Below are 22,592 nucleotides of genomic sequence, written 5' to 3'. Positions count from 1 at the left end.
CAAGTCATCTTCCGGTTTGCTGGTGAAACAAAAAAAAAAAAAAAACCGACTTGTTTCTATCATGAAAAATACGCAAATACAACCCGATAAAGCGATTATCTGGTTGTCTGCATATTTATATTGTAAAATATCAGCTGCTCGACACAATATGAAGATTTTTAGAACTCAATCGCTGCGCTCAATCGACAAATATTTTACAATTTCAATCTGCAGACAACCTGATAATCGGTACGTATCGCGTTTAAATTGCTCACAAATTTACCCGAAAACACAAGTATATCATAAAATGTTATTCTTAACAATGCATATGTTCATCATTCTTTATACTTGTTTAAACTTTTTTTTTCAGTCTTTTTATAAAACTGCCTTTAGGGGCGCCAAATTTGGCAATACAAAATTGGTTTGTTTTTTCGTTTGATTTATGTACATCTGTTCACATAAAAGATTATGAGGTGCTCTTGTATACAAGATATGCAGGAAAAAAACATCACGTGTACAAGTTTATATAATTTATATGTCCTTTCAATTTTCATTGGTATAATACATTGAAACCGATAAATCTTAGATATTGTGTACTGAAAAGTTAGCTATCTTCTATATTTTATTAAAAAATATTTCAAATTTGTAAAAATTCTGGCGCAATAATCTGCAACCCACCATTTTCTTCGGAAAATGTCTGTACCCAGTCAGGAATATGGCAGTTGTTTTCAATTGTTCCGTTGATTGATAGCGTTTAATTTTATCAGTTTTAATGGAATTCCCCGTTTTAAATTTCCTTGGATTTCGGTATTTTTGTTATACTTTTCTTCAACCTCAAAACTACAGAGAGTTTGTCTGCATGCGAACATGGATCTTAAATATTGTTTCTTTGCCAATCGACAGTAAACTAATATGTGAAGGTAAGTACCAATCGTTGAAGGAAAAGTCTGAATATTTAACTTCTACTACCAACTGATTGAGCGGTTTTCGCGAAATTAATTTCTACACTTTTCCCAATATTGGTCAGATAATTTTACGTAACGAAATAACAATCGACTAGAACTTTGTACCACATAAGAAAACTTTCTGTAATTGTGGTCTTCATCCGGTTGAGTATTTTTGAGATGATTTTGGTTTTCAAATTTATTACATATGAAGCCTAGAAACTCACCAATTTTTGAATCCGCAGTAAACGCACAGAGCTAGTAACTCCTTTCTTTAGATTTATCATCTAACCATCTATGACAAGAACAAATGTGTGGTAAGAAAAATGCAGATTTTCAAATAGTTTCATTTCGCCATTTTGTCTCTCAGTTGATGTATGACTTTAATGCATATATATTTGTGTAAGATCGCTATAAACAATTGGGTATAAAAATATTCCAGAAAGGATTTGAAACAGCTTGATCAAATTAGCGTTTCATTTATAGTTCCGTAAAACATTACAGACAGACAAATAAATGCAGTATTTCTCTCTCAAGTCATTTGGTCTGGGAGAACATGATTTATTCATTAGTTGTTATTGGATGTGAACAAGCTTTCAAAAACTGAGAGTAGTATTAGATCGGTACTTTGTGCCTTTTGTCTTTATAAAAACCTCATCAAAGATATCAGGCAGTCCTAAGTCAGGAGCCTGTTATTTAGTGGTTGACCTTGGTTACTGTCTGTCATATATATGTGCATCATTTTGTCATAAATCACGCCGTCGGTTTTTTGGTTTGAATTGTTTCACATTTTTTCATGTCAAACATTTTGAATTTAAAGGAGAAAGCGATTTTCAACATGCAAATTGTGTACATCAAAATGGCCTCAGTATCTTGTATTTATACAGTCACGTCTTTATCAGCTATGGAATTGGTTTCAGACAAATTATGATGGATCGTAATAAGTTACGTTTTAAATCCACATTTGACTAGGCTTTAACAATCGGAAATAGAACAGTTACAGAGCAGTATATCCCGACTCTTCTAGAACAACATGGCATCAATAATAATTTAGCAGAGTTCGTTTTGTGGTGTTTGTTGATTACGCATGCATGTCTGAATAAAAAATAATTAGTTGGTTTGGTGTAAATAAGGTTGTTTTTTCGTTTAAGAAAATGCACAAAATGAAAAGCGTTAGTTCTAATTGATGCCAAAGGTGAAAGAGTCTTATATAGTAATAGTTTTCAACAAATAATTATATAAGGTATAAATTCTTATGAAGCAAGAATCTTGCAATCATATTGGTTAATATGCGCAGCAATATGAAAAATGAATTTGCATTCTCCATGATTATAAACAATAATATGTGTATATTATTCATTTTAAAATATAACAAGAGGCTCTCAAGAGTCTGAATCGCTCACCTGTAATTTTTTGCTTAAATCTTTCATCAATGATTATTTTTTGCTTTTCAATATATATTAATGAGTGGCTTAAAAATGCCATTTAAATGTTCTTATTTTACCCCTATGTTCCATTTTAGCCATAGTGGCTATGTTTCTTGACGTGCAAGGAAATGAAATACAAATTTATACTAGATACTCTAAAACTCATTCAGCCCAAGTTTGGCTGAAATTGATTCAGCAGTTTCAAAGGAGAAGATTTTTTAAAGTAAGCAAACTAGATGAACAAATTGTGAAAAATTGTCTTTAAAGGGCAATAACTCCTTAAGGGGTCAATTGACAATTTTGGTCCTATAAAACTGATTTTGTAGATCTTACTTTGCTGAACATTTTTGCTGTTTACAGTTTATCTTTATCTATAATAATATTCAAGATAATAACCAAAAACTGCAAAATTTCCTTAAAATTAGCAATTTAGTGGCAGCAAAACAACAATGGATTGTTAGATTCATCTGAAAATTTCAGGGCTGATAGAACTTGACCTAATGAACATTTTAACCCTGTCAGATTTGCTCTAAATGCTTTAGTTTTTGAGATATAAGCCAAGGACAACCACTGTTTATGGTTTGTAGACTGGCACACAAATAATGTGGCTGGGTTAAACATGTTTGTGAGCGTTCCACTATTCCCTAATCTGGGACACCGTAAGAACAAACTGAAAAAATAGTTTGAAAGGGGTTATCCCATCAGATCGGTACTACAACAATATAATAATACCAATAACATACAGTCAGGCTCTTGGAAACAACAATTGTGAAACATTCAAAATAGAAAACTAAGGGTCTAACTTAAACGAAAGACAATTATAGAAGACGACAACCAACGACAACGACTGGACTAAAGGGGCAACCTCTTCTAACTTTGGTCCGCTTCGATGATTTCTTGGTTGCGTGCTCTCATCGAGTGCTCGATGTCGTAGGTTCGAACCCCGCCGGGTCAAACCAATACTTTAAAATGGGCATTTGTTTCTTCTCCGCTAAGCAGGCTGTATTAAGAAGTCAGATAAAAAACTGGTCAACTCGGAGTCAGAATAATGTATAGGGTCGGGTGATATACCTTCCTGTGGACTGTTACCTTGTGAACTCGCACGTTAAAAATCCGACATAGCATTCTTTCTAGTACAGAGTATGGTAAATACTCATATCGAATAAATCCTCCTCCTCCTCCTCCTCCTTCTCCTCCTCCTCCTCCTCCTCCTCCTCCTCCTCCCCCTCCTCCCTTAACTTGGACAGTAGTGTAAAAGAACAATAATAGAATAAACTTTAAAAATGAGTTGAACCATCAGGTTGGTTTTATCCACAACTAAAATAACTTACAAATTGATAAAGAGATTCATAGTACTTTCTAAGACTACACGAAATAACTGGAAGTTCGTTGAACCAAAACATTCGGAAAGAAACTATCTTTAATAAAAAGCGTCACGAGTGTCCCCGTCTCATTTATATTAATATTAATAATATGACTTTTACCTACTTCGAAATTTTTTCAACATGATTGTAATGTTTGATATGCGTAAAGTCATATGTTTAAAACCCATTCAAGCATTTAGTATTTTAAAACACTTAGATTCTGATTTACTAGATCAGGACTTCCTTGTTTACTTTGACAATATTATGAAACGTAATATATATCTTATGGTGATTAAATGGGCTCTGCTTATTATACAAGGTAAGACATAAGTTTACATTAAATCTCATATGAAGGAAGTTATATTTACAGTTAAGTCTGCCTCATATCTTGACTTACATCTAGAAATTGACAATGAGGGTTGGTTGAAAGCAAAACTTCACGACAAAAGAGATGATTTCAGCTTCCCAATTGTGAACTTTCCATTTCTATGTAGTAACATTCCAGCAGCGCCTGCATACGGAGTATATCTCCCAATTGATACGATATTCCCGGGCTTGTATTTCCTATCATGATTTCCTTGATAGAGGATTGCTGTTCACAAGGAAGCTATTAAACCAAGAGTTCCAAATGGTGAAGTTGAAATCATCACTTGGTAAATTTTACAGACGCCATCACAAGTTGGTTGACCGTTATGGAATAACCGTTTCACAGATGATAACGGATATGTTTCTTATGTCGTAACTACAATACCCTTCCCTTTTCTCGAATGTGACCTACCGAATTAGACTATTTACCGGATTAATAATAACATAAGCAACACGACGGGTGTCACATGTGGAGCAGGATCTGCTTACCCTTCCGGAGCATCTCAGATCACCCCCAGTTTTTGGTGGGGTTCTTGTTGCCTAGTATTTAGTTTTCTATGTTGTGTCATCTGTACTATTATTTGTCTGTTTGTCTTTTTATTTTTGGCCATGGCGTTGTCAGTTTGTTTTCGATCTATGAGTTTGACTGTCCCTCTGGTATCTTTCGTCCCTCTTTTATATACAGATGTATTTATACCAAAAATAATTATTCCATTTCACAACTGATTCAGAATCTTTAATGTGAACTTAGCTTTCAGACATAAAGATATCCGTTTTGAGGTACATTTACATCTCTAAACATCATATTTATTTCAACATCTTTCCTTAAAAATATGTAACGTTGTGTAAACAACTTCAATTATTAACAGGATATCATCAAATAACAACAATTTGCAATTGAAAATTGTGCTGAATCTAAACACAACCCAGGGGAACAATAGATGTACCGAAATACAGATACTTTTAGTTTTCACTTGTTCCGTTGATTGATAGCGTTTAATTTTGTCAGTTTTAATGGAATTCCCCGTTTGAAATTTCCTTGGATTTCGGTATTTTTGTTATACTTTTATAATTTAATTTTGGATGTAAGCGTTTTCTGATTGGCTGACGTTGTTTTGTTTATCAGCTCATGGACATAATTTTGGCATGTGACCGTGACGTCATCAACGTCTTTTCATGGTTCACTCCGGTTTAAAATGGAATTTGGAATTAAATTATAAGAAATGACTGTAATATTTTTTCTGTCTATTCGAAATAACATAAAAAATGTGGTGCACACTTTAAAATAACCTGCTACGCGGGTTATTCAGTGTGCACCACATTTTTGATGTTATTTCTTCATAGACAGAAAAAAAATATTACAGTCATTCCTTAACTACAACCTCAAAACTACAGAGAGTTTGTCTGCATGCGAACATGGATCTTAAATATTGTTTCTTTGCCAATCGACAGTAAACTAATATGTGAAGGTAAGTACCAATCGTTGAAGGAAAAGATAGTCTGAATATTTAACTTCTACTACCAACTGATTGAGCGGTTTTCGCGAAATTGGTTTCTACACTTTTCCCAATATTGGTCAGATAATTTTACGTAACGAAATAACAATCGACTAGAACTTTGTACCACATAAGAAAACTTTCTGTAACGTTTGTCTTCATCCGGTTGAGTATTTTTGAGATGATTTTGGTTTTCAAATTTATTACATATGAAGCCTAGAAACTCACCAATTTTTGAATCCGCAGTAAAAGCACAGAGTTAGTAACTCCTTTCTTTAGATTTATCATCTAACCATCTATGACTAGAACAAATGTGTGGTAAGAAAAATGCAGATTTTTAAATAGTTTCATTTCGCCATTCCGTCTCTCAGTTGATGTATGACTTTAATGCATATATATTTGTGAAAGATCGCTATAAAAAATTGGGTATAAAAATATTCCAGAAAGGATTTGAAACAGCTTGATCAAATTAGTGTTTCATTTATAGTTCCGTTAAACATTACAGACAGACAAATAAATGCAGTACTTTTCTCTCAAGCCATTTGGTCTGGGAGATCATGATTTATTCATTAGTAGTTATTGGATTTGAACAAGCTTTCAGAAAGTGAGAGTAGTCTTAGATCGGTACTTTGTGCCTTTTGTCTTTATAAAACCTCATCAAAGATATCAGGCAGTCCTAAGTCAGGAGCCTGTTATTTAGTGGTTGACCTTGGTTACTGTCTGTCATATATATGTGCATCATTTTGTCATAAATCACGCCGTCGGTTTTTTGATTTGAATTGTTTCACATTTTGTCATGTCAAACATTTTGAATTTAAAGGAGAAAGCGATTTTCAACATGCAAATTGTGTACATCAAAATGGCCTCAGTATCTTGTATTTATACAGTCACGTCTTTATCAGCTATGGAATCGGTTTCAGACAAATTATGAAGGGTCGTAATAAGTTTCGTTTTAAAGCCACATTTGACTAGGCTTTTATAAAAGACCAGCAATGACTAATCGGAAATAGTTACAGAGCAGTATTTCCCGACTCTTCTAGAACAACATGGCATCAATAATAATTTAGCAGAGTTCGTTTTGTGGTGTTTGTTGATTACGCATGCATGTCTGAATTGAAAATTGTGCTGAATCTTAACACAACCCAGGGGAACAATAGATGTACCGAAATACAGATACTTTTAGTAGTGGGGTATAAGAATATGTAAATTTACCAATAAATGTGTTCAAGTTTAAATAATCATTGTAAATAATGTCCTAATGATAATTTTCTTAATTCTTATCAATATTCCATAAATGTGGCAGATGTTAACTTGAATCCTTTTTCGGTTTAATGGACCTTTAGTGTATTGCCTTGTTCAAATTACTCATGTAAGCACTGTTCATTCTCCATTTTTGTATCATTCGTTAGTGAGTTAGTGAGTGGCCTGCTGTATGGAATATATCTCTGATCCGTCAATGTTTTGCAATTGTAATCAAATCAAGACTACCACACGAACTTCCAAATCACTAAACTATCAAAATTTACCAAATCAGATTGTTAATTAATCGGTTTGAGTTATAGATATGCCTCATGTATTATCCAGTGGACAATGGAAACCAAATTGTTCTTTTTTTTGTCGCCGTGTTCCTTTACAGATACGCGATCGTAAAATGTGTACTATGAAATAAATTCTTTTACTGCTATTTATACGTGACTTGCCACAATGTATGATGTGTTGCAAAATTCCATAACCTAAAATCAGGGATTTTAAAAATTAGATTCTTTCGTAATAACTCTATATGATTCAGGAGGTTAGTACTAAATTGACTTTTTGGGATGCAGGAATATAATTCTATTTTTTCTTTTAGCTTCAGAATGTATAATGGATACGTGTCCCAGTACTGAAATAACAGCATCAACGAGAGGTAAAAAGTAAAATCACAAAAATACTGAACTCCGAGGAAAATTCAAAACGGAAAGTCATCGTATATAAATCATATATATAAATATAACAAAGCATGTGTAAAGTAAGTGATTTTATGAAATCCTTGACATTTCAGAAGTTTTGTATAATCACTGGATTGATTAGTGGATTTATAAAATACCTGATTTTGACTAGGAATTTGACAAAATAACTGAAATAATGAGAAGATTCGCTTATTTAGTTAGAAGAAAAAAATTAACTAATGGCGATTCATTTATAAATATCTTTTTATCAAACTGTTAAATATTTTTCCATTATTACATGTACCCACACCTAGTAACTGTTTGTAGTTGTTTATATCCAAAACAATAGGATTAAAAAAAATGTTTTTCCATCTAAAATGAAAAAAAAAACATTTAACAGTTTGACAAAAAGATATTAATAAAATGAATCACAATGCTCCCATTAAACTCCTTACTGTTGTTTTTTTCTTTGTTTGCTGAACGACAATGCTTTTACTAGTATCACTTCTTTCAAGTTCAACTGAAAAAGACCGGATCGGATAAATTTATTCATCACCTAAAATCCCTACACTCACTTTTTTTGTGACTTTTATCACAAATTCACTTGCAAGTTCAAGATGGCCCTTAGCACTAGTTTGAGCGGAGGCCTGCCTCAGTGGCCTTATTTACTTAATTTATGAGTCATTCAAATGTTTATAAAATATATGATGTCTTCATCTGATGAATTCCGTTTTGTTTTGTTTTTTATAGTTGCTTTTCACATCACCAAGTTGCGCAAAATCATACTTTCATTATGCGAAAACAAATCCGGGTTACAAACTAAAACCGAGGGAAACACATCAACTATAAGAGGAAAACAACGGAACAACAGAAACACTGAAATACAACAAAAACAAACGCCAACATACATAGAAATGGACTATTTGATAACAACTGCCATATTCCTGACTTGGTACAGGACATTTTAAGAAAAAGATTGGTGTGTTGAACCTGGATTAATGGCTAGCCAAACCCCCCGCTTATATGGCAATGATAAAATGACAACAATACATGACAGGAATACAGTAAAAATAAACGCAAGAACACCCAGAACAGAGAAATACATAAATAAATAATATAATGGTACATTACAACATGTAAACCACAGAATAACCTTCCATGAATTTACGACATTACACCACAAACGAAGTATAAACTGCGCGTCACACGACTGTATCAACGCCACAAAAAGTGGCGTTTATTCCTGTTTTTAACACAAAATTATTACAAGTGTATAACAAATTGAAAGGGAATTAATATCATTTCATTTATGTGTGAAAAATTCGTTATAATACTGGTTCGTTAATATGCACAGAAAGAAAAACAGCGAATATTTGCATATTTGTATTTTGCATTATATTCTTCAGTGGCAAAAATGTGCCAAACAACAACATCGGTGGAGGATGATAAAGATGGCAATGCTAACTTTGACAGTGTATTTCTCTCTCTAACAGAGCGAAGTCATAACTGTTCATGTTTTCTATCAGTAAAGAACCTCAAAACATTTGTAAATCTGTATATCAGGCGACTTAACAACCTTACAGGTCAGTCACTGTGTGGGATGGAAATAGAGATCTATCAACGTAGACGACAAGAATTTATTTTACTTAACCGAACACCTACTAGATGTGACAGTAAAGAGACGACGATAAGTCTTTCACTTATAAGAAATGAATATATACAGTTCACATCCAGAGTAGTAGACGGGAATTTCTCTAGTGGATACTGCATACAGATATCCAGAGGTTCGTTAGAAATGTACACAATTTTTTTCGAGACATAGCTTGATAATTGCATACTGAATAAAGATAAAAAAAATCTATATCTGCATCCAATTGTAAATCACAACAGTGCACGTTTTTTGTTGTTGCCTAGAACGGGAATTTGAAAAAGTTCAAAATGCTTCATAGTGCACTCACTGTCTTAAGGGAAGAAAAGGGTAAATGCTAAATATTTTTAGACACGTATACAAATGGTGTGTTTATAAGGCATGCAATTACAATTTCTACAAAAGACCCATCATTGACGCTCGAATAAAAGATTAAAAAGGATAAATACAGTACAAAGATGATGAGTATTTAGGACCCAAAATTCAAAAAGGTTTTTTTTCAAATACAGCTAAAGTTGTCTATTATTGGGGTAGAAAAACCTTTTAAGGTATAAACAATGAATTTATCATCTTGCTATTATTTACGTCAAAAGATCCAACAAACAAACGTAAAGATGTAATTTGAATGCATACTCTTATGAATGCCTGCATTACAAATACTTTTACAGTCACACTGTCCACATGATAGTGCATTCCCAAAGCATTATATGTAATCAAATTGAATGTTTTATTCGTTGTTTATAAAGATCAAAGAAGAAAATTTTTAATCACCAAAAGTACTAATAAAATTCTTTTTTTTTTTCTGATTACGCCTGTGGTTGGCCAAGTCATCCTTTACCCGTATGCATGATGATAACAGAAATAAATAATTTAAGACAGTCCGATATGTAGTCATTATAATTAAAATGCATCTTAGTATAAGTAAATGTTTATCCCTTAAGGTTAAAAAACATGTTGACCCAGCTAAGAAGCAATTGAATTGTAAACTTCATGCAACATCTGGCTTCTGTTTTTATTGCAGTTGTCATTCTATATATAATTGATCATAATTATAAGGTTAAGAAGAAGCAAAACTTTCAAAATTTGAAAAGTAGGTTGACTTAAGGTTAGAATTACAGTTTGATTTAAGGGAGTTCAAAACACCTAAGGGGGTAAACTAAAAAAAACCAGCTGAATGTTTCTATCATATCCTGTTAGGGAAGAGAAATCAAGCTTCTCAAAGATCACAATTAATAAACTGGAAATTTTGTCAAACTGCTGTGTATCCAATTATAACTGTAAATTGTGTGGTTACATATTCTGAAATTTCTATATTTTTGTCAACAGTTCAAAGTTAATATTTTGTTAAAAATTAAACAAGCCAAATCTATTTTAGCCAAAGTGTTGGGTACCCCCCTAAAGTTTGAAGTACAATTGATAATATATTTCCTGTTCGATATGATATTTCAGACTTTGAGATGAATTACCGGTTAAATTACAATTCGAGTTCCATTTCGAGTTAATTTTCATGTTTGCGTTGAAATCTGAGTAATGAAAAAATGCCTAACCTGTTATCCAAAATAAAATAACCCTAAAATAATGTTTTCATTTTAACAAATATCACAATGAAAAAGTTTTGAGTAATTCTAAATCCTTATGCTTGCATGAAAATATACGTCAATACAACCACGAACAAAAGCAAGGTCAAAGCATCTAAATACAATCAAAGTAGTTTAGCTTGTACAAGATATCGACGCATCGTTCATAATTCAGTTCGAATAGAGCATAGAGTTTTTTTTTTATTGATGTAAATACAAATAATTTAATTTTGGGTGTAACACGTCTTCTGATTGGTTGAAAGTGTTTTGTCTATCAGCTCATAGACATAATTTTGTCATGTGACCGTGACATCATCAACGTTTTTATCAATATTTACTCCTTTATAGAATAAAATGATAAGGAATGACTGTACTATTTTTTCTGTCTATTCGAAATAACCTAGAAAATGTGGTGCACACTTTTAAATAACCCGCTACGCATATGGCAAAATCAAAGGTACTTTATTCAAATGATTTGGACCACGTGACTTTGTCCCTTTTGATCAAATTACCTCCCTTAGCTTAAGATTGAACATATAATTTATTTAAGATTTGCGGATAATCACGTCCTTTTCCGTCATATATCTAAAACTAATGTATCTTTAAAAACTTCCTTTGGCGGATATTTACAAAAAATGCTGTGTAATTCTAAGGGAAAATGCTTAAAATTTGACTTTTTACGAAATGGGAAGGTTGAAATCATCATTTTTTAAAAGAATTTGGCCGAAAACTTTAGAAAGCAGGTAAGTTAAAAGTTATTTAACTTTAAAATTCAACCTACAAGGTGTTTCCCTATATGCGAACAAATCATGAGCAATATCTTCTTGCATATGTATTTCTGTTTTGAATCTTGCTATTTTACGATTTTCCGTCATTTATATGATCTTATATAGCAATTATACTATGACTACGCTTCCGATTTTTAAACTAAAAAGGCCGAAAGATTTCAGAGTAGACAATGTCCATTTGTACACGGACAGAAGCCTAAAAACATGTACAATTCACCTATATGCGAACAAATTGTTCATTCGAGATAGGTATTGGCATATTGGCATTTTTATTTAAGGGGCTTATATAATCCTATTGCAATGGCTGCCGTCATGATAAGGCAAAATGGCCGCTATGCAAATTAGCAAATTACCCCAAATTTTGCCATATGGCGGGTTATTCAGTGTGCACCACATTTTTGATGTTATTTCTTCATAGACAGACAAAAATATTACAGTCATTCCTTAAGTTATGGACGAATATGATTTGTCGGGTTTTAACATAAAATGTACATGCATGGATTACACTTTCCTAAAAATGCTCCCCCTTTTTTTTTAAAATATCCATTGATCTATATAATTAAGGATGTTCGCTACTCTGTTTCAAAATAACAAGCTTTTTGAAAGACTGTTATAAATTGATAGTATATAAATAAAGGAAGTAAAAAAATCAGAAAAAATAAAGGGTCCGTGTGCTTGTTTTGAAGATATAAGCCTTTGAAAATTTTGCGGGAAATGATTCTCTCTAGATTTTTCATACATTTTACGTTAGCAATTTTTTTCTTTCAAAGACTATGAAAAAATAACAAGGATTTTATAAGATTGTAAGATGGCAATTTAAAATATGTAATCATATTATGGAAAGAAAAGTAGGGAATAGCGTGCAAAATTGTTAATGGCTCTACATGGATAAAACCAGAGGATTCCAAATATCTGGCAAAAATTCAAAAGAAAAGGGAGCGAACATCCTTAAACTTTTTAACACATTGTAACTACAATTTTACTTAGAGTATTGCAACACTTCCTGGTATTTGTTTCATTCACAAACCTAGCAAACGAAATTTTGATAATAAAGAGGCTTGATAATATACATCAACATATTTTATAAAAATTAGTACAAATATCAATAATATAAATAAAACGATATTTTGCAATACACAATATTTTGAAAAATGGGATATCGACAATACTGTGAACAGATTAATCCGGTACAAACAAGGCGTTTGAAATAATTCGCGTAAATGTCCTTCGCCCTGAGTTCGACTAGTTTGTTTTGTCTACTTTGTTTTTTTGCCAAGGTGTCTTTATTTCTAATATATGGCTTTTTATTGCAAATTTGGTATATCTTAACTGTGATTTACAGACTACGATTGCCATATCAAATTGAAACTAAGTACACATGTGTTTTATATGTGAACCTTTTAGATTTAACCCAGATTAAACGGTTCACATGAGATTGTGGCAGTGTGTCCTATGGAGACATATTCTTATTTTGATAATGTATAAGGAGACTTGTGAAAATGCCTGTTTAAAAAGAAAGTCATTGAGTGTTTGAAATGTAATGACTTAAAGCATAAATTTTCATAAGAACAAAATGCTTACTCTTCAATCGTGACCGGTTCCCTACTTTTTGTCTCCCCTAGATTCCTTTTCTTTGCAATGAAAAAGATGTATCTATTGTGGCAAAACTAACGAAAATGAAAATAAAGAAAACACTCTTTTTTAGTGTTTATAGAAAGTAAATCTTATTTTTATTTAACTTGCAGAACACAGGGAAGGCGACGAGGACGACAGTTTTCTTGAGATATCATGTGATGGTCCGGCAGTTACGACACCACTAGATACATTGACACAACATCGTACAACTCTTAACGATGTTACAACAACAGTACATGTAACACCGATGTTGTCATCTACTACGACAATGACTGATGAACTACCAATACACGACAAGACAGATTCTGAAGGTAAATAATCTGCTTTTTCGATGCCTGCTTTTTCTATAATATACAATTTCATTGCTTTATGACGACGGTGGACCATAAAAAATTTGACACTTCATTACCATTGACGTCATATCGTTTGAACTTGTTATTAAAAAACAGATAAAAGATAACAAAGGGCAATACAAAATTAACAGAAAACATACTCAAAACGCTGCACACAATTGGAAATTACCATTTAAATTGGGGATGAACTCTTTTGATCCCATTCTTCGTAAAGTTAAGTTCAAAGCAATATCGTTATAAAATAAGGAGATATGGTATGATTGCCAATAAGACAACTTACCACCAAAGTCCAAATGAAGTGGATTCTAGCAACTGTATGTCCTCACATGGACTTCAACAATAAGCCACCATACCGTATAGTCAGCTGTAAAAGGCTCTGACATGACAAAATGTGAAACAATTTAAACGAAAAAAACCGGCTTGATTTATGATAAAAGAATAAACGAAAAACAACCATTGAATTACAGGCTCCTGACTTGGGACAGACTCACATAGAATGTGGCGGGGTTAATCACGATTGTAAGCGCACAACCCCCTCACATGGGAAAGAAGTGTAACAGCACAACATAAGAGCTTTAAAAAACAGTTCAAAATGGTTTGACTCATTAGATCGGCAAATGGCTAAAAAAAAAAAGAAAAACACCAACTGTCATATTTGTTTATCGTTTATTGTTTTTAGCAGAAATCAGGCCGTTGGTTTCCTCTTTGAAGTGTTTCACATTTTGTCATTTCGGAGTTTTCTATGGCATATTATACGGTATGGTTTTTCCCTCAATGTTACAGGCCGTATTGTGACATTTAATGTTTTAAATCTTCGTCCTGTGATCGACACCGCTGGAAAATTGTCTCATTAACAATTATATTACATCTCCTTATTTTTATAATATGTTCAATTCATATTTTGTTTGTATCCAGTGCAAAAACACATATTATATTCATAATTACTAAATATATATATAAGTGTGAAAATTACTTAGACTTGTTTGTATTATATTTGCCTTCGGGTTTATATGATCCGTTTATCCTTTTTCGACTCTTCAAAATTCAAGAGTCTACCCTAAATTGAGGTAAATTTTATGGCCTTCCAAATACCGTTTCGATCCCTAACATCACTGAAGAGACATTAATTGTCGAAATCCGGATATGGTGAACAAGTTTTTGCACCTCATGTTTGCGGTATACCATCTTCTTCGCAAGTTTATTGTTTTCTGTTTGGTATTAAATTAATAATTAAGATCCATGTTACATCTCGTGATCAATTTATTTGGCAATCGTCAATGGCAGTCAGCAGGGTTTAAGAACATCAGTTGTTCGACCTGTTAGTCAAATGCGATTTGTTAAAATATACTTTTCACTTTTTTGGTCTTTTGGAAAATGTTGTTTGTGCTGTATTTAGACCCCTCTACCATTTGTTTTACATGCACACGTATAAAAATTGCGGTTATACACGGATCACAAGGTGTAGTAAATGGATCTTAATTATAAATTTAAAGGACCGACCAGCAAATTTAATATGTACCGGATCGACTAGAATAGACGATGCTGCGCAGAAAAGGAAAAAATTATTTAAGTCTAAAGATTTGCACAACGGTACTAATAAAAGATAGTAATATACGCAGATGATGTTATAAAATCGTATTGACAAATATTTCGGCTTAACAAATAGCCTTCGTTAGTGTCACTAATTTATACAATACCAATAGTTTATACAATAATATCATCTTCGTATATTATCATCGTATATTAGTACCGTTGTACAAATCTTTAGACTTATATATATATATATATATATATATATGAATCCCGGCCTGGGAAGAACAAAAGATTTGCTTCCGCAAATTTACAGATCTAACATTGTTGGGCTGTTATTTAGACGAATTATGTATAAAGAATGTGTTTCAGCCTTGTATCACCATCACTGGTGATCCGATGGATAAAATCTGTCGTAGAGTTTTCACTTGTTCAGACGTACTTATGATATAATTATTTCTGTGACTGCATCCTACATTAATTTGTAAGATCCTCTACGATAGATAATTCAGCAGATCTGTAATATTCCATCTTCATGCCTTATATATCATGTACTTTGTTACGACGCTAGATAAAAACTGACGAGGAAAGGTAACACCCGGCCACCGAAAGCTTGATTTTTGTCGAGCCTAGGTGGTCGAGTGGTCTAGCGCGTCGGGCATAGTGCAAGGCGATTTGGTGCCACGATATCTCAGTAGCATGAGTTCGAATCTCAGCCAGGGAAAAACAAAAAATTTGCTTTCGCAAATTTACAGATCTAACATTGTTGGGCTGTTATTTAGACCAAGGATTTGTAAAGTAAGAAGGATTGGAATCTCGTGGTTTATCGTTTTCTCTAACGCGGCGAGACTTCGCTACTCGCCACTGCTACTTGTCACTTACGATATCGGAACAATTATTCGGTAATTTTTTTGTACACATGTATCGAATTATTTTCTTATTTTTGTAACGTATAGACATTGTTGTGATGGTAAGGGACTTTAATCATTTTTAAATGTAATTATTAATGATTCCCGCTCAAGTTACTTTTGATGACAAATCGTAATTAAAGTGTTTACTTTTGATGAAAAAGCGTAATTCAATGTGTAAGAACAATGTGTTTATTTGTTAACTTCTGTAAATTTTTTATTTCATTCATTTGCCAAAACTTTGAAAACAAATATGTCATTCTTGTAAATGATGACATTATTGCTATATGCAACTCTGCTTCTTCCCGATCTATCAATTTCGGGAAATAGGTGCAAAACCATTTTTGTGGCAAGCTCAACTAATCTTACCACAACAAGTGATTGTGAGCTGCTATTTCGCCAATTACGTAGTTTGAGAACTGACCACACATTTCAAGAAGAATTACTGCATTGTGTATTATATACAAGTAGCCGGTATCATTATAAAGGCAATGAAGAAACGTTACTCAGTGTGTTATAAATTATCTACTGCAAGCAAATGTTTTGAACTGTACTAATAACATTTCATTTGTAAATGCATATGGGAAATGGTTTAACAAACAGGACAGAAGGGGTCTTCGGAAACCAAGTGATACATTTTTCTTTCTTATCAGAGAACTTGAAACAATTGTGCATAAATTAATAGGTCAACCTTATAGGTCAGGTCTCTGTCGAATATAGGACAGAAAGTCACAGACAAAAAGTCACAGGACAAAAAGTCACAATTCAGTTTTGAGATTATTTTTCTTTGAACAAAAAAACACTTATTTAAAAAAAAAAAAAAAATTCTTGAGCTCTTAAATATAAAGCAATTTTGTCATTAAAATTTATTCAATAAATTATCAATAATGATCAAATAATTGTTATGAAAAGAAAATGTCATTTGGGCTTGTATTATATTTGCCTTCGGTTTTATATGATTGGCAAATAAAATGATCACCAGATGTAACAAAATGGATATATATATATTAATGCCTAAGAGTGTAACTTTAACACACGAATGAGTGTATATAAAATAGTTGTTATATATATCGCCAATGGCAGTCAGCAGGGTTTAAGAACATTAGTTGTTCGTATTGCTAGTCAAATTTGTTTTGTTAATATATACTTTGTCACTTTTTTGGTCTTTTGGAAAATGTTGTTTGTGCTGTATTTAGACCCCTCTACCAAGAAATATGTTTTGCATGCACACGTATAAAAATTGCGGTTTTTATCCAACGCAATCATAGGGTTGAACGTTGTTTTCAATTTAGACTTCTATATATTATTTCGTTTGGGCTTGTATTATATTTGCCTTCGGGTTCATATGATCCGTTCATCCTATTTCGACTCTTTCAAAATTCAAGAGTCTATCCTAAATTGAGGTAAATCATATGGCCTTCCAAATACTGTTTCGATTCCTAACATCACTGAAGAGACATTAATAGTCGAAATCCGGATATGGTGTACAGATTTTTGCATCTCATGTTTGCGGTATACCATCTTTTCCGCAAGTTTATTGTTTTCTGTTTGGTAATAGATTAATTATAAGATCCATTTTGTTACATCTCGTGATCCGTTTATTTGACAATCGCCAATGGCAGTCAGCAGGGTTTAAGGTAGCACTACAGTCAGAATTTTCTGACTCCAACCAACAGTCTTTAAAGATTAATTTCTCCAAAACTATTCAATGGATTTTTAAAATCTTTAACTCATTTTAAAGCTGAAATACTACTCTTTCTTAATTTATAGATAAATTTATTTTTGGTATGATAAATCTCAAAATATAGCTCATTAATTGCCAAAAAAGTGGTCTTCCAAATTGGATGGAAATAGCACATTCAGGTCAAATGGTAGTAAAATTTTGTTTTCATCCCTTTAATCAACCATATACAAACTGAAAAACCGTGTCTCAGATTTTTGATATATGCCTCCAGTAAGAAGATACATGTATATTGATTTAACTGCTGGGTGCCAAACCTCATTTCACCTTTCATCTTTGGAGACCTATAAATTCATTTAGAAACAAATTATCCAAAAACTGGGACACGGTATTGTAGAAAATACTCTCTTTAATCACATATATCAAAGTCAAGCCAAAGGGGGTTCCCATAAAGTTTATATTTTCATTTTTTCCTAACAAATCTCATGAAAAATTGTTCTGAGAAATGACCTAAAAACGGAATTTCCCCCTTAGAACCCCTATAAATGCAACATAAATACAAAAATTCCACTGCGAACACCCCAGGAGTATTCTGACACCATTACTTTATCAATAGAACCACACACTTTGTCTCTTTGATGCTCTTATGCTGTAAATTTTGCATTATGTGTGGCACTGTGCAACACTAACTTGGCATTTGGCGGGAGTTTGACGTCACAGATTTGACTAATATCTGTGATGTAGTAATTAAATATAGACAAATCTCCGCCTCTGTCCAGACAGTCTAAGATAAGAGAATAACAGGATTGACCAGCTGCATATAATCAATATTTAACATCATTATTCTCACTATAAAGAATAAATTTCATTTATATTTTAAAAAGAAATATACTATTACTGAAATTTAAGCTAGAACATTAAAATTGTGCATCAAAAGACATGTTAATAAAAAGATCCAAGACCATCCACTTCTTTAAAAAAAGACACTCCCACATGATTTTTGAGTTTTCACATAAACTTAAAATTGGTTAAAATGCCTAAAACTGTATTTAAATGTAGAAGACCAAATAGAAGAAATTTATACAGGCAGTCAGAGGCTTTCAAAGATACTTTCACACTCTTTTCCATATTTTTTTTTTCATTTTTGTAAATTTCTTCCCATTAGATTTTTTCCTTCATATCTTTTTCTTTTTCTCATAAATTACTTTTGTCGCAATACAATGAGATAAGACCACAATATTTATCTTGTGGTCAGGGATTAACAGCTGGACACTGGTATCAACAGATGATTGACATATTAGCCCCTCCCAAATGCCTATATATTTAGATTAATTACCATGTGCTTTTATTTACATAAGTTCATTATCAATTTACTCCCTGTTGTGATATGATAATGACTTTGGGATTTTTACAAACTGTGCAGAATAATACTTAATTCAAAATTATGTGATAAAAAAAATATCTTCAAAAAATCATTGTTAGACTGTAGTGCTACCTTAAGAACATCAGTTGTTCGACCTGCTAGTCAAATGCGTTTTGTTAAAATATACTTTTTCACTTTTTTGGTCTTTTGGAAAATGTTGTTTGTGCGTATTTAGACCCCTCTACCAAGAAATTTATTTTGCATGCACACGTATAAAAATTGCGGTTTTTATCCAACGCAATCATAGGTTTGAACGTTGTTTTCAATTTAGACTTGTTTATATTTTTTCGTTTGGGCTTGTATTATATTTGCCTTCGGGTTTATATGATCCGTTCATCCTATTTCGACTCTTCAAAATTCAAGAGTCTATCCTAAATTGAGGTAAATTATATGGCCTTCCAAATACCGTTTCGATTCCTAACATCACTGAAGAGACATTAATTGTCGAAATCCGGATATGGTGTACTAAAAAAATTTGCACCTTTTGTTTGCGGTATACCATCTTTTCCGCAAGTTTATTGTTTTCTGTTTGGTATTAAATTATTATAAAGATCCATTTGTTACATCTTGTGATCCGTTTATTTGGCAATCGCCAATGGCAGTCAGCAGGGTCTAAGAACATTTGTTTTCCGACCTGTTAGTCAAATGCGTTTTGTTAAAATATACTTTTTCACTTTTTTGGTCTTTTGGAAAATGTTGTTTGTGCTGTATTTAGACCCCTCTACCAAGAAATTTATTTAGCATGTACACGTATAAAAACTGCGGTTTTTATCCAACGCAGTCATAGGTTTGAACGTTGTTTTCAATTTAGACTTGTTTATATATATATATATTCGATTTTCAACGAATGTTGAATGTTGAAAACGAATGTTGAATGTTGAAAACGAATGTTGAATATTGAAAATCGAATGTTGAAAACGAATGTTGAATGTTGAAAACGAATGTTGAATGTTGAAAACGAATGTTGAATGTTGAAAACGAATGTTGAAAGTTGAAAATCGAATGTTGAAAACGAATGTTGAATGTTGAAAATGAATAAAACAACCCCCCCCCCCTAAAAAAAAAAAAAAAAAAAAATTTGAATGTTGAATGTTGAATATTGAACCAACTTGACATCCGTTCTCATTATCTACATTTCGTTTTTCTTAAATGATATATCGAACTAAAAAGATATACCCGCAGAGCATTTTATTCTTTTTTTTTGTATGTAAAAATTCTGTGGGTTCTTTGATATGCTGAATCTAACTGTGCATTTAGATTTTGGATATTGGACCATAATAGGTAAAAGTCCAATTTCAAATTTTTCGGTTATTTGACCATATTCATTCTGTTTCAGAAACCTATGATATATCAAATATTTAATCACAATCCGAATTCAGAGCTGTACCATGCTTGAATGTAGTGTCCATACTTGCCCCAACTGTTCAGGGTTCGAACCCTGTGGTCGTATCAAGCTGCGCCCCGTGGAGCATTTTATCGTCAATGCAATGAATATATGAATTTTTGATAGGTAAATATGAGCATGTATGAATAATATTAAAAAAAAATTGCATTATAGTTAAACAATCTAGTATTTTTTAGTCTCTTGATACTTTTCAGGTGACAGTACACTTTACATAGCTCTGGGAACGGCTGGTGGGTTTATCATTTGTGTATCAATATTAGTTGTAATTTTATGCAAAAGGTATGTGTATTTTTAACACTGGATTAAGTAATCTTTTTAGGTAATACTTTCATCAGGAAATTGAAGTATTACATACCGTATTCACAGTTATATATTTCATTTGCAAGTCATACGATGTGTCGGAAACGTTCTATACTTTAACAAGTATCACATTTTTAAATGGTGTCTCGTTGGCAATCATACCAAATCTGCTTATTTTAATCACGGAAAACATTCAGGAACAGATAAGCTTTGTTTTTATTTCAAGGGTGTGGTACTTAATCTGCATGACAATGATAATGTATAGATATTATTGTTAGACAGAGATAATCTACATGTTCTTTAGGTTACATACAAACATATACTCCTAAACTCAATCAATCAAAATGCAATGACAATTAATGTTTCTGCACAGTGGAGCCACACACACAAAATGTTGGTGCAGATATGGAGCATGACAGAGGTAAAAAAACACTATTGAGTGCTTAGTTAAATTGTTTCAGCTCGACGCATGTTGGGTGTTTGATTAATGCCTCATGAATGGTTGTCTTAATACGGGTTTTATATTTTTTGTTGAATTTGTGTTGATTGACGCTTTTTGTACGACTCTTTCAAATGCTTTGGGCGATTTAGACTTGTATGTTGTTTAATAGAGGTTCCTTAGCTGCAAATCCTCCCTCCAAAAAAAAAAAAGAATTGTACTCCGTCTTGCCGTCCGTCTTTCTTCAGTCCGTACCTCCATCCGATATTATCCATTTGGTTTTGAATGCATATATCTATCCATTAGATATTCGGTATCAAGTTATATCATTAGAAATTACAGATGTAGTTTGAGTTTCGTGTCAGCGATGATTTTTATTCTGAAGTGATAGTTTATGGAAATAAAAAACTGACCAAAATACCAGTTTTCTGTAACGCCCAAATCAATTGGTTAGATAGTCAGTTAACAGTCCTAAAAACAAGTTAAAGATACCTCGTAATGATTTTTTCTTATAATTTCAGACAACTATCTATAAAAGAGGCTGATCAAGGCGATAACAGAAACATGCAGTACGACAGCCTTTCTGAGTCAAGAAATACATTAAATTACACTACTTTAAACAGAACATCACCAGATATGGATGACCAGCAGTATGAAATAGTAAATTCAAATTTTATTTGAATTGAAATAATGGATTTGTTTTTGTGTCACGAGTAATTGACCTATTAGTGATTTTTACGAAGAAAAAGCTGTGAATATTTAATCTGGATAAATACTGTCCTACTATCGTTTACCTTTTTTTTTTTTTTATTATATCACCTTTGATGGGAAATGATTTAATCTTTATCGAATAAACAGCAATGTTGCCTTATTCAGTATTCTAAAAGCGACCACACTATTCCTCAACCTGTACAAATGACATAATGAGCAGATAAATACAATTCCATAGTCAGAGTAAATACTGCATGATTGGCAGCAGTTTTACAACGCTGAATGTTTTATAAATAGTATCGAATAACATAAACTGCAGTCAAACACACAAACATAAAAAGTGTATTTTTTCAAAGGGCAACGAAAAAGATAACGAAACACTTACAAACAGAATAGGAAGCTGACTATTAGTTTTGAGTGTCTAAACTAGAAAAAAAGTTGCAAGAAATAACAGAGACGATGAACAATGACACGTGCTTCATATAAAAGAGTAAATAAGTTTCGAAAAATCAAAGATATCAAATCATCCTGAATTTAATTCTAAAAATGTTACAAATTATATCCAGGATGATTTGATATCTTTAATTTTTTGAAACTTATTTACTCTTTTATATGATGCACGTTCAAGTTACTCGGTCTTTAATTTTCCATGTTGTGTTTTGTAGACTGGTGGCTGTCTTTCCGTCGATG

The 22,592-nt window shown here is 32.4% G+C and overlaps 1 protein-coding gene across 2 annotated transcripts; it reads left to right on the top strand.

Annotated features, from left to right (window-relative positions):
- Positions 1 to 3,937: 3,937 nt before the first annotated feature.
- Positions 3,938 to 22,148, top strand: LOC127725339 (uncharacterized). 2 transcript variants are annotated; one of them, XM_052232272.1, is made up of 6 exons: positions 3,938 to 4,033; positions 7,426 to 7,584; positions 8,911 to 9,288; positions 13,263 to 13,463; positions 20,647 to 20,731; positions 21,713 to 22,148. In XM_052232272.1, coding segments are annotated over exons 2-6 (825 nt in total). In that variant the 5' UTR covers positions 3,938 to 4,033; positions 7,426 to 7,583; the 3' UTR covers positions 21,873 to 22,148. The 2 variants fall into 2 exon arrangements, with proteins under 2 accessions (XP_052088232.1, XP_052088230.1); XM_052232270.1 differs by having other exon boundaries at positions 3,944 to 4,033; positions 7,426 to 7,482.
- Positions 22,149 to 22,592: the final 444 nt, after the last annotated feature.

This window comes from Mytilus californianus, unplaced genomic scaffold, assembly GCF_021869535.1.
Source record: "Mytilus californianus isolate M0D057914Y unplaced genomic scaffold, xbMytCali1.0.p SCAF_15, whole genome shotgun sequence".
Classification (NCBI taxonomy): domain Eukaryota; kingdom Metazoa; phylum Mollusca; class Bivalvia; order Mytilida; family Mytilidae; genus Mytilus; species Mytilus californianus.
This window is presented reverse-complemented; position numbering and strand designations above follow the sequence as displayed.

Excerpts from the sequence above, each read along its gene's own strand:
- LOC127725339 (XM_052232270.1), top strand. The coding sequence starts at position 3,979 with ATGAAACGTAATATATATCTTATGGTGATTAAATGGGCTCTGCTTATT. Across the intron at positions 7,483-8,910 it reads AATAACAGCATCAACGAGAG|TGGCAAAAATGTGCCAAACA; the intron begins GTAAAAAGTAAA and ends TATATTCTTCAG. Across the intron at positions 9,289-13,262 it reads CTGCATACAGATATCCAGAG|AACACAGGGAAGGCGACGAG; the intron begins GTTCGTTAGAAA and ends TTTAACTTGCAG.